Here is a 13,371-nt window from a genome sequence, read left to right on the forward strand (position 1 = left end):
TCGTTTCAAGGATGTAGCTGTGTTTCTTCCTTACTCATTTTTTTTCCTGGCTGTAACGAACCTCTATAGTATTTAAAAACCCAGAATCCCCTATCCCTTAGCAGTGAGAATTCTCAGTGTCCTCTGTAAGCCGAATGTTAAACTTATAGTAAACTCCTCATTATAAATGAAATAATTATGTCTGCTTAGAAGCATATTTTTTTCAATATAAATGTTGAAATCCCTTCCTGATATTTTTGCAGAATGATTCATAAGAAACCGTGCAGAACATAGATGTACCCAGATTGAAAATGTTATATGCCTTCCCACATATAAAAATGAAATGTGTGTTTTGCTACTAAGATTGCAAATACTTCATTGATGTCTGCATATAATTAAACGTGTTAAATTTTCTTTCCGGCTGTACATACTTGCAAATGTTTCCTGAATGCCAACAGCTGTTATTAGGAAAATACTCCCTGATAAACCTGCTGCTTCTGCAGAGGTTGTTTTATATAAAGCTTAAGAACACAGTGGCTGTTCTTGCCCAAGTAACGCTAGAAATATTTCATGATCTAAAATTTCATTTTTTAAAAAACAGTTGCATATAACAAAGTTGTTTTCAAAGAGGATAAACCAATTAAAAAATGAAAGGACCTAAAATGTGAAAATTTAGTCATGTTTTTCAAGTGAGTTATTTAGTAGGTTATAAAACATCTATTCCAAACTGAACTTGTGCTAATTATCATACAACTACAGCATTTGGTGAACTTAGGGAAGAGTGGCTCTTTCACCAGTGTTGGTTGCATTTCACATGCTCTCTACCTTACTAATTCCTGTACTTCTAGTTCTCTATATCAACTGAGATTTTAGCCTGTCAGGAAGAACTTTCACAGTCCCCAGCTTCCCATCTGATAGTCTGTCTTATAGAGACTGCCTCACATTCCAGGTAAGGTGGTGATGATGTCCATACGGTCTCCACCAGGCTTCATGGAATAAGATGGTCCAACTCAAGTTTCCTGTGTGTTTTTTATTCCATGTTTCTCTTCCCTCCTATTCTGTGGAGTGCTCTAGACAACCAACATTTCGCTTTTTTTCTTCTTCTCAAGGTTTTCCTTCTCTTCTTTGGTGGGGTGTGCAAAAATGACAGTGCAGCTCACTAGGAATTGTTCAGCGTAGTTTTCTGACTCTCTTGCACAGCTTTAAATGGAGGAAAAATTAGGAAATCAGATTAGTTAACCACAAGTAAAGTTGAAACAGTGAGGGAGGGAGACAGTCTTGTACAGTGGCTTCAACCCTTTTTGTTTTGCAGCCTTGCAAACTTTTCAAGGGGAGTGTCTCCAGGAGAGTGTATTTAAAACAATTCTGATTTTCAAGGTGACCAGTAGAAGGAGGCCATACTTTTCCCCAGTCAGGTCCTGCTGGTTGAAGCCACTCAGCTGACGTGTTTGACTAGCTGGTGTGTACCAAAATGATGTAATGTGGAGGAAGATCATTACCTATCTCAAGGAAGGAAGCAACAACAACAAGTAGTGAATGGACATAGGCATTTACCAGTAGTTCCTTTTGGTGCTAGATTCACACTTTGTTTACATAAATCTATCCATTCTAGTTGAGACTTTGAAATCTATTGCTTTATTCCAAAAACTTTGATTATATTTAATTATTTTTAAGGATAAATCTCAGAAAGTTGATTGATTAGATCAATTTAGATCAATTTTGTCTTTTCTGCTTTACTTTTTCAGGATTGCACAGTATATGAAACAGAGAATAAAATTCTTCATGTGGTAAGTAGTTTTTTGATTTTTATTAATATATTTATATCGAATTCATAGGATTCTATCTCTGTGTGTTTTTGGCTTTTTCTGTGCAATACCAATGTAATAATGAACTAATCTGGGTATGACTGACTGCTGAATATATGGAAATAAGTATGAGTAGTAATGACTGTTAGGAAAGCCAAACTTGGCATGTGAGAAGTCTGAAACTTCACAAGGGCTTGTGTTTTACTCTAGTTCACACCCATCTGTTATTTGTAAAACATGGTTAAAAGAATGATTTTGAAAAATGGGATTTTCTTCTAGAGAACTGTTTGCTCGGCTTTTATGAAATCGTATATATTTGTCAGTAATATAGCTTCATTTATACAGCTTTATTTCTCTTAGGATTGTGGAGCTAGTCCAGTGATATGATTAATGCAATACTTTCCTGCTGAATTCACAGAATAAATACAACTGTTTATTCCCAGAATCCATACTGTTATCTGTAGATAGCAAATAAAACAGGTGAAATTCATGAGAACTTAACACCAGAACATAGGATGCGTTGGAAGGGCTGATACTTTGGGGGATGGAGAGTCAGAAGCTTGACCACAACTTGTCTGACACAGTACCTAACTTTCAGATGTTAAATTGTCTTTCATGTTGTGGCTATGGTTTAGTGAGTATTTAGTTAACCCTGACCCTGCTTCTAAACTTTCAATATGAAGTTGTTCTTCATAAGAGTAAATAATGAAATTAATCATATTTTATATCTCACTTTGCTTCACTTTTAGGTAGGTTTTCATATCTTATTTTTCTTGTTATAGTTTAAGCAAGAAAAAAAAAAAACACTTTAAAATATGATCTTCCCAATTACTTTTGCTGTACTTTTTTATTCAGTTCTCCCATATCAAATGCATGGCAAACTGAGTTCTGTAATCTTTTGACACTTAGATTTCACAGTGATGTGCAATAAAAAGTCTCCTTGTATTTTTAAGTTACACTGACATTTTTTCCCCCGTGGGACACAAGGAATTTGCATTTTTAGTCAGATTGACATCATCGTCTTTGCTAGGCTGAGCTCTGCAAGCATTTAAGTAATGAAGTTTTTAATTACATAATCTTGGCAAAAGTTGAAGTGCTGTAAGTTTGAAATCATTATATAAAGCCTGGTTTTCAATACATGCTTGTTTTGTGCTGTAAGAGCCAAGAGTTTTGACATCTGCTATATACAGCATTTATCATTTACAAATTAGCAAACAGGATTGGAAAGAGAGCTGGCAATGTTTAGAGCTGATAAAGCATCAGTTAATGTAGTCTTCAATGGACAATTTTGAGGAAACCAAGGGATTCATTTAAGATATGTGAATGGAAAAATTTGAGACAGGTTTCATTATAGTTACATGAAAACTAGCTGTACATGATGAAGTTATATTACCTTACATCATTCAGATTCACACAGGCTTATTTCTTTAATCTACAATAACCACTTTGTGGTGACAGGTGGACATATAAATTATTGTTGAGAGTTTAATTAGGGTCTATGATTAGCGCTCAAGCTTGCAAGGAAACATGAACAAACTGTTGAACTGATTGCAAAAGCTTAGGATTAAAGACGACTGTAGGTGTTGTACATAACTTGGATCATTTCTGAATGTTTCTGAACATGTTGCATTTCAATTGATGGATGGGATTTCATGAAGCAAAAGCAAACAAGGAAAGAAATCTGTGGCTGAATAATTAAAAGATGGGATTTGAAATCATATTTTGAATTTGAAAGGGAATATTTTAAAAGTGCAAATTAAAAGCTTGAGGAAAGAACTGAAATTGGAAGTAGTCTCTGTTCCCTGTAACTCCTCTCCTGGGAAGACAGGAAAAAACGTGCTGTGGCCTTAGCTAAATAGACAGTTAAAAATAAAAATTAAAAAAAAAAAAAAAAAAGAAAAGAAAAAAAGAAAAAAAAGAAGAAGAAAGGAAAAAACAAAAGGATATCTCAAGATCTTGAGTGAGCATGGTATGTTTTATGCCAGTGTAAAACAAGACCAAGGGCCACGTCCTGCACCTGGGGCATGACAACCCCAAGCAGCACTACAGGCTGGGAGATGAGTGGTTAGAAAGCTGCTTGGCAGAAAAGGACCTGGGAGTATTGTTTGATAGTCAGCTGAATATGAGCCAGCAGTGTGCTCAGGTGGCCAAGAAGACCACCAGCATCCTGGCTTGCATAAGAAACAGTGTGGCCAACAGGGCTAGGGAAGTGATTGTCCCCATTTACTCGGCTCTGGTGAGGCTGCACCTCGAGTACTGTGTTCGATTTGGGGCCCCTCGCTACAGGAAGGACATCGAGGTGCTCAAGTGAGTCCAGAGAAGGGCAACAAAGCTGGTGAGGGTTCTGGAGAAGAAGTCTTACAAGGAGCGGCTGAGGGAGCTGGGATTGTTCAGCCTGGAAAAGATGAGACTCAGGGGCAACCTTATCCAGTCACCATCCCTGGAGGTCTTTAAAAAACGTTTAAATGTAGAGCTTGGTGATACGGTTTAGGGGAGGACTTGTTAGTGTTAGGTCAGAGGTTGGACTCGGTGTTCTTGGAGGTCTCTTCGAACCTAGATGATTCTGTGATTCTGTGATATTAGTTGCCTTTTTAGATATCAAACTGGACTGTGCATCCTAGAGGTGAATGTTACTAAGAAGGTTCTCTGATATGAAAAGAATAGTAGTAAATTTTAGTAAAGGCATAGAAAGAATCTTAAGTGAGAAATGTGGAAAAACTAGCAGATACTGGGGGGAGAGGCCACACAAACAAGTAGTATCTACAGAGAAAGTAAGTTTTCTCTACTTAAATTAAAAGATGAAACTATTTTAAGTCTGTTCTCTGAATACATTTCCCATTAGCAATCCGTGCACTCTCGTTTGGGTAACAGAAATATATCTGGCTAGCATTGGATCCAGCTACCTCTGAGTGATCAAATACCAACGTATAGCTGTGTTAGCTGGGGTGACTTACAGAGGAACTTGAATTCAAAGCCATGGGCTCTTCCTTTCATGTACCACGTTCTCTTCATGACAGAAGAAACCACAGTTCCTCATGAAAGCAAAAGGCAGTGACTTACAACTGATTGGCAATTAATGTAATTAATCTGTGGAAGTTATTGTTGCAAGGTATTGTTCTCACTAAGGACTGAAGTAAAATTTTAAAAGCTCCTTTTTACTAAAAAATAAAAATAAAAATAAAATCCTACAACTATGGCAATAAAAATAATCTAAATGGCAAGTACATACTCTTATTCTTTCGGATACCAAGACATTTTCCACCTTAGGATCATTGGATCCAAGTAGTTGATTTTTATCCACATCACCTATTGGTGGTCCAGCAATTTTACTTCAGAGCAGGTGTTCTGAAGGTTCTGGGTTGAACATCCCCATCATGATGGGGATAACCCATCACAAAAGTGTTGTTTTGGACTGGTTCAGGGGCTGGAGCTGAGCAGGCACACGTCTTCTGTGGGGATGCTGCCCCATGCTCAGCAGAATGAGCCTACTTTGTGTTCACCCAACCTGCCATCTGGGCCAAATCAGGGGGCAAGAGGGTGTGTGGGCACAGCCGGGGGATGTGAGACCACTTTGCTGCTATCACAATGCATCTATGGATACCGCCAACGTTAGCGAGTCACTCATTCTTCACACTTCCCTCTAAAGCATGGTGAAGGTGGCAACATCCCGCACCAAAGGCAAGATCCTCAGTTAAATGACAGCTTGGTTTGCTTTAATTAGGTAGGGTCAAAAAATAGTTAATGTGCTCAGATTCTAATGGCAGTAATTTCTTTTGAATGCCCTATTTTTTCTGAGATCACAGTGTAGGAGTTCATGTGGAGAGACTGCTGAATCACCTTATCCATAGATAGTATGTTTTAATGTCAACAAACATATTCTGAAGTCAGCTTTTTGATGAAGACACGATATTCTGTGGAGACAGAACTGAATAGCTTCAGCCCTGTATTCAAGAAAGAAATGTTTTCGTTTACTCTTCAAGCAAGTGGAGCTTCAAATGCTTTATAAAAGCATTTTGGATGCCTCTCACAATGTTAGTAGTAAAGTAGTAAACTAGTTTGTGTTATTCAACCAAACATAAAATGTAACTAAAGGAAAAAGGTCTTATAGAAAGATGATAAAATTTTAAGAAGAAATTGCTAACTTAAATTTTGTTTATTTCTTCTAAATGGAACTTGCAGATTGTGTCTTTGGGGAAGAAAAAATGTCTCAACTATAATTTTCTGCCCTAGAATTGTAGGTGTTTTGAAACAATTACTTTAAAGTATATTTCTTAATGTTAAAATGTATTTCTTAATGTTATTTTCACTGTGAATTCATTCATAGAAACACTTGGTTTCTGTGCAATAAGAAGCGTAAAACCACACAAGAATAATGTGTTTTGCTCATTAAAATGTTGATGCTTCTGAAATAGTCATGAAAACAGAGAAATGCTTCATATTTCTATCGTATTCTCAGTATGTTTTCTACCATATTTCTCAGTGTGTTTTTTCCAGGTTACTTTTTGCTTATGTCATAAATAAATAAGTAAATAGTAAAATTGTAATAATTTATTAATATCATCAGAAAATAAATATAATCAGAAAATAATACCAGCAGAAGTAGATGACAATATAAAAAAGAACAGGTTAAATATAGTTGGCCTAAATATGAAGTGATAAACCATGTCTTGGTGTCTACTTTAAAACTGAAAAGTAGTATCTTCTTGCTAGCTTATATTTAGAATCTTTATATAAATTTAACCCGAGATGATAAAGTGCATGGAAAACTGCTCAACTTGAAAGGGCATCAGTTCTGCTTATGTGGGGAGTTAAGCTAATGGTTGCAAAAGTCTGAATGGAGATTTAAAATTGTTCAAAAATAATTCATTGATTCCTTCTAGCTGTTCCAGGCTGCATGTGATGGAAGTATCTAGTTCAGATTAATCCAAGTGAAGCAGTATAGTATTAAAGTGAGAGCAAAGCAAGAATGACTAATTATAGAAAGCAGAAGCCAGGCTTCAGTCAGATTAATAAGTTTTTTTGTTTGTTTTTGTGTTTTGTTTTTTTTTTTTAGTTTAACTTTCTTAAAATTATGTTGCTTTTCCTGAAAAAAGTGGGTTTCTTTGTTGTTTGTTTTGTTTTTAGAGTTGGAAAACTGTAGAAAGTAGAACTGTAGAGTGCAGTTAATATTTGGAAGCTTCTAAAAATGTGAGCTTTTTTTTTTTTTTTAAATTACTAGATTGAAAAAGAAAAGAACAAGTAATGGATCAGGATGTTCTCTTTTTACCAAGAGCCTTTCAGAGAAACCACAATGATAATAATTCAATCCTTCTCACTTTACTTGAATATTTGTTACAGAGCTATAATGGACTAAGAATGCATTGTCTAAAGTATCATTTTGATAATCTTATTAAAGAAAAAAAGTAATCACCTGCTTCTTTTCAAGAGTCTATACCTTGCAAAGGTACCTATACCTAGCAAACTCCACTCCAACAGAAACCTTTCTGACTTTGGATGTCTTTGCATCCAAAATAAGATTGAGTTCACTGATTAAACTTTTATGTACATAAAAACACTAGTCCAGGCCCAGTCAGTTCTAAGATTGCTGCAGTTTCTGTGGTATTCCTTACAATACAAGGAATTTTTTGGACCAAAATTAATTGATTAATAGTTATTCCATGTGACTTAAGCTAAGTGGTTAGACTTTATAACTAGTTAGACTTATCTGAATGCTCATGCAGCAAGTTGCTTTGTCTGTCAGTTGTAACTAAGCTTTTTATTTTTTTTTTGTTTTTTTTTTTTAAATCCCAAACATTAAACTTAACATCACAAATACATTTTTCTGACTTCTCTTCCCCTCAGCCCCAGGAATGTGTTTAAGCCAGGGTGCTTCCATATTGCAAACACTTGGCAAAATGGATTTAAGCTTGTTCACTACCCTGGGTAAAATTAAGGGCAGGATTGAATAGAAGTCTGTTTGTTTTACCCTAGAGCTGCCTGAAATGAACAAGTCTCTTTGAAGGCAGCCATGTCCATGACTACCTCCAGTATGCTGCAGAAGGCATATCATTTTGCCAGTACAAAGTAAATTACCCACAGAGAATCAGGAAAGATGCAAGTAAAATGTAGATACCCTGATGTCCTCATCCCCTTAGCTGAGAGAAGGAGCAATTGTGGAAAACCGGTTAGAAATCAGTGCACTACAGTCCAAAAGCATGGGTAAAAACAGTATGATCTTTCATTCTTCATGCTTTGGGACATGAGCTGGCTGCCTACAGAGTAAAATAAAACATTTCCCCTTGAATTTCTACCACACAACTAGATGCTTTTTAGTGATATTTTTCATCCTCCTTTAAATCATTTAGTTTTGTACATAAAGACTGTGGTGTAGGTACAATATGCAATTATGAGTTTGTCACTGAATAGAGAGGAAAATTTATTATTTAAATTGCAGTGATTAGTTACTGCAAAAGAGAACTGTAGGCAACAGCGTAAAGCTAATACTGAGAACAGGGGCTGCATAACAAAAGGAGAAAATGTTATCATCTGCTGATTTCTCTCAGTTAATCTTTTGTAACTTGCCTTTTTTTTTTGGCTTTGCCAAACCCTTTTCCTTTGTCCAGATGGCCTGCATGCTGAAAGCTAAGTGCGGCTTGAGAAAGGCCAGGCATTTTTAATGCCTGCTGATATTTATGGGAGCAATTGGATGCTCATTTTCCTGTGCATCTTAATGTATCTAGTAACTCATACTTGCTTATCATTTTCATATCTGCTTCTGCAAATGTATAAATGTAGCACATGAACACATGGAGATACTTAGAAAAGTTATTCTTCAGTGGACTTTCACTGCATATCAGAGAACACCCAACCCTATTATTTTACTGGAATATTTCTTTATGAATTGCTTAAAGATGTACAGTATTTAACTTTACCACTGAAATGGCATTGTTCACACAAAGTTATTTCGTAGAATTATATCTTAATCATTGAGTAGATTCTCCTCTTATCTGCAGTACAAGTAACAGCAGCTGTGCATGTTATTTTGACAAGGATAATGAGCAGTGGGCATGCTAACATACTCTTTATTATGCGGTTGTTTCCTCTGCAGTATTAAAATATGATATCTGAATTGCAGACTGGTTGAGGTTGGAAGGCACTTCCCCCCACATCTCCTTTTCTCCAGGATGATCTGTCCCAGCCCTCTCAGTCTCTCCTAGTAGGAGAGGTGCTCCAGTCTCTTAATCACCTTGGTGTCTCTCTGTTGTACAGCCCCTAGTATGTCCATGTCTCTTTTTTACTGAGGGACCTGGAACTGGAGGCAGTACTCTAGGTGCAGCCTCACCAATGCTGAATAGAGTGGAAGGAGCACCTCTCTTGCCCAGCTGGCAATACTTTGCCTAATGCAACCCAGAGTATCATTAGGCTTCTTAGCAGCAAGGGCACATTCAGCTTGGTGTCCAGGAGGACCCCCAGATCCTTTTCTGCAGAGCAGCTTACCAGCTGGGTGCTACATCCTCCATAAAGTTCTGAGACAGTTCTCCTTGGCCTTTTGCTCATCACCATCTGTTGAGAAGTACAGCCACTGCATACGAGTGTGCATCTTCTCTGCTGAAGTCAAAAAATGGCAAAGGGACAAGTGCTAGATTAATTTGGGTAACATTCCTATTTGTACCTTGCAAAGGTGAAAGAAAAGATGTCCAGCCCAGGGCAGAAGAAAAGCTATAGCCTCCAAATTAATTTGCTATATTTACAAATCTATAAGGTACTGAAGGACCACACAGGTGTTTTTAAATTGCATTACAGTAGGGAATCAGCAGTTACAAAAGTATGGTAAAGCATCCTGATCCTGTTAACAACATTTTCATAATCAGAAATGTAGTTCTACAAAGTAACAAAAGGTAACTGCCATTTGAGAGAGAAGGTGAACTGTACTGTCATCACATTTTAGTGAAACTAAAATACATGTCTCTGATACAGCTTGTGCTGGATAGTTATGATGAAAAAACAGTCTTTGTAAATTGTTTGGAACAAAATGAGTAACACATGTGCACTGTTGGTGTGCTTTTCTTCCACTTAAATTAATTGGGTAGCGTATGTGCAAAATACTATGTCAGTCCATTACTTTCCATCAAAGGAAATATTAAAAATATTAATAACAAAAAACAAGGTATTTCTGTCACCTGCATAATTTGTTCCATTTGCATCTGCCAAGGTGAAAGCTCCAGTGAAGTCTGGAGAGCTTAGGGGAAAATTTAGTAAAGCACTGAATGTGATGGTGGATCTAGACATTTAGAAGTTGCTTGAATGATGAGCTCCCAAGCAATGCATATGGAACAAACCTGATGAGCTGCTGTGAAATGTTTAGGAAAGCCACAAACCAGGACTGAGATATTTCTGCACTGACTACAGTGCTTTACACTGCATGGTGCAGGTCTATCTAAATCTATACTGTGCATCTACAAATTTCAATATTCCAGGCTTGGGCTTAGTAAATGTGGGCAAGTTTTCAAAAGGAAAAAGTATTATATCTTCAGCCTGTACTTGCTGAACTTCAGATCCTTCACTCTGATGTATGATAGTATTAGAACTTCTATTTTAAAAGCTGAAGTGAAATAGCATCCCCAGTATAGGTAGAAGGCTGAACCTCTCTTGCTAATTTCCTCCCCTCTCTCACAAAAATGGAGAGGAAATAATTGTTTCAAAGTGGTTATCCAGATTGAAAAAATAATATACAAATGACATGTGTACTTCAAGATACAAAAGCTGTGCACACCACCTTAAACTGAGAAATTCAATTCAGCAGAAAAGGACTTGAGGTAAATGCATTCTGCATTAGTCAGTGTACTGTCCTTTTATGTCTATGGACTCTTGGCTAATAACTAAACTAAGCCTCACAATACCTTCTATAATCCATTCTGGAATTATTTGTGCTACTTGCATTTGTGTCAGGAAATGTATAGTTTTGGCAGTGTCAGCCTCTGGTCATGTTTTCAGTGACAGCCTGTGTACCCTTTCCTTGCACTGGGGTGAAGACAGCTACTGCGTGCCAGTGTGCCCCATGCTGTTCTTGTTCTTTAACCATAGAGTGATAATGAAAAATATTTGAATGTATAACAGTTAAGGGAGACTTTTGAGATTCTATAGGTATTCCAACACAGGCAAGCTTATATATTCAGAAGAAAACTGGAGGAGTTGCTAGATATTTGCTTATGGCAGCCAGAAGTTTTGGGTGGTTGATCCATCATCCAAAGTTGCTTTTTCTTCCCAAAGTCTTGAAATTATCTTGGATCAAGAAAACAGAAAGAAAATGCATGCTATTCTGAAATTAGGTGAGCAGCTTAATTAAAAACAAATCATCTACTCATTCATTTGGTGCTATGCAAATATATGTGAAATATAGTAAATTCAGGCAACACAAATATGCCAGTTTATTATGTAATAGCAGTGAGTCTTACATTCAAAATCTTCCTACAATAAGCTTCCTTTTCCCTCTAAAGAAAAGGGCAGTTCTCATAAGTACTAAACATATTTTAATGAAGTTAGGTTGCTGGACAGGGCTCTTCCATAATTACTAAGCAAACAATGTAGTGATTAGGTCTCATTATCTGAATTGACCATTTCTTAAGAAAGTCTCTGTGGGTTCAATTAGTTGTCTTACTGAATCACTCAGGTCCTTTAGTGCTCTTTCAGACGGAAAAGAGTTAATTCTGTTGGTCAGAAACTGAGAGAAGCAATTCAAGAATTTTCTTGTTTGCTTTTCTGTACCTTCCATTTTCTTTTGCTGTTTCCTGTCACCTATGATACTAACGAATGGTAATAAACCTGGTAACATTTAATGAAATTTTAGAAACTCTCTGTCTTCAACCTGGTCAGATCTGGATATTCATGAAGTGGAAAAGATTTTATAACAGTGCATCAGACTTTTGCCCCTTAATTTCATTCTTTTGGGAAGGTAGATATTCATGCATCCTCACATGTTGAATGAGAGCTTTCATTTTGGGAGGGTCATAGAACTGGAAGCCTTAATCTGAAAGTATGGTCTCTAACTCTAGGGTCTCCACTAGGGACTTTGCTGTGGTTCATGTACTGTGCTTGGTATGTGTACCCTGTTGGACACCAGAATGATATCTAAGGTAGAAATATCTAGATAGATAGAATAGAGAACAGAGATAGAAATATCTGAGATAGAAAGTTACAAGATCTGAAAGAGAATAATCTTTAAGGAATGCATAGAAGAACATTGCTTTTTTTTGTTTTGTTTTTTATCATAGTGACATGGTAATTTTTGCATCCAGTTTTCCCAGAGCTCCTTTTGGTGAAAATTCATACCACCTTGTTCCACAGTTGTACCTTATAGAGACATATTGGGATGCTGACCTCCTCAGGCTTACAGTACAGACCGTCTGTGCCCCCTCTGACAAAGAAGCAGAGGGAGAGCAGCTGCCCCAGCAAGCTATGTAATGCCTCCCAGACAGGCTTCTATTCAGAGTCACATCATGGACTTGCCTAACTCTTCTCCGTCATCTGCCAAGGCAGCCAAGGTCTCTTGTTTGAACAAGGAGCCACATCTCCAATCTCTAAATTGGCATACCTCCTGTTAGGTGGTAGGAACACTCCTAGGCATTTTGGCTATGTGACAGTAAGGAATAGGAGACAAAATCATATATTAATTCTTTATAAATGGAAGTTGATCTGAAGCTGCTAGGGACTCAAAAATGTAGTAGTTTTTGAAGAGACTGACAGGAAGACTAGGTGGGTGAATACAAGTGTGCAGGTATATGAAAAATTCAGTTTTAATCATCAGAATGTAATTTATAGTGTAGGCCTCTTCTTTGCATGTGGGGAGCAGAGTGTTCTGTAAGTCTCTAGAAGTGATATTTTTCAGTAATTCTCAGTACAATTACAAGAGAGATGAAAATACAAATAACAAAACAGTATTGTATTTAAAAATAGAACATAAGCAAAAATACCTATGTTTACATTTTTAATAATGGAATTTTATATCATTTTTACCTTTTTAAAAATTTCAGCTCAAAGTACTTGTTTAGTATCCCAAAAGCCACAAAAATAACATTGTGATCAAGTTCATTTTTATCACTTTTTCACTTCTCCCTAATTCAAACAAAGCACAAAGCATTCTTAACCTCATTTTAAATGTCCCTTGACTTCCTTTTTTTCAATAATGATTCTGCATCATGAAATAAAGATAAAGCAGAAAGGATTTGTGTGTGTGTGTCCATGCTTAAAAGTAATATCTCTAGAAGAAGGTCATGTTGGTTATATACATTTTGTTATTTTCCTTTTGATTTTAATTTGTTTATTCATTTTCAACATCATTCAGTAAATATATGCCATCTATATCCTATCACAATTTATTGTTCACAAGTAATTTAAAGAGGAGAAAGTTCCAGTGTGATGGTCTGTAACAGGATCAAGGCACTTTTTTTTTTTTGGCCACTGGGGTTTTTTTACTTTCTTTTCTACATATATGCAGTTTGGCACTAAGAATTCTAATGGTGATTTGGCAAGGGCATTATATCCATTTTCATGTTTTATTTCCATATGTTGTTGTAGACACTTTTACTTGAAAAAGTATGCTTTGCAGTCT

The 13,371-nt window shown here is 36.5% G+C and overlaps 1 protein-coding gene across 10 annotated transcripts in view; it reads left to right on the plus strand.

Annotated features, from left to right (window-relative positions):
- Positions 1–13,371, plus strand: part of CNKSR2 (connector enhancer of kinase suppressor of Ras 2) — a 218,705-nt gene that overhangs the window by 78,004 nt on the left and 127,330 nt on the right. For all 10 annotated transcript variants that reach the window (XM_027449077.3, XM_027449080.3, XM_027449078.3 and 7 more), the window contains exon 5: positions 1,725–1,766. In XM_027449077.3, the coding sequence (XP_027304878.1) occupies positions 1,725–1,766 (42 nt within the window). The remainder of the gene's footprint in view (positions 1–1,724; positions 1,767–13,371) is intronic.

This window comes from Anas platyrhynchos, chromosome 1, assembly GCF_047663525.1.
Source record: "Anas platyrhynchos isolate ZD024472 breed Pekin duck chromosome 1, IASCAAS_PekinDuck_T2T, whole genome shotgun sequence".
In the NCBI taxonomy this organism is placed as follows: Eukaryota; Metazoa; Chordata; class Aves; order Anseriformes; family Anatidae; genus Anas; species Anas platyrhynchos.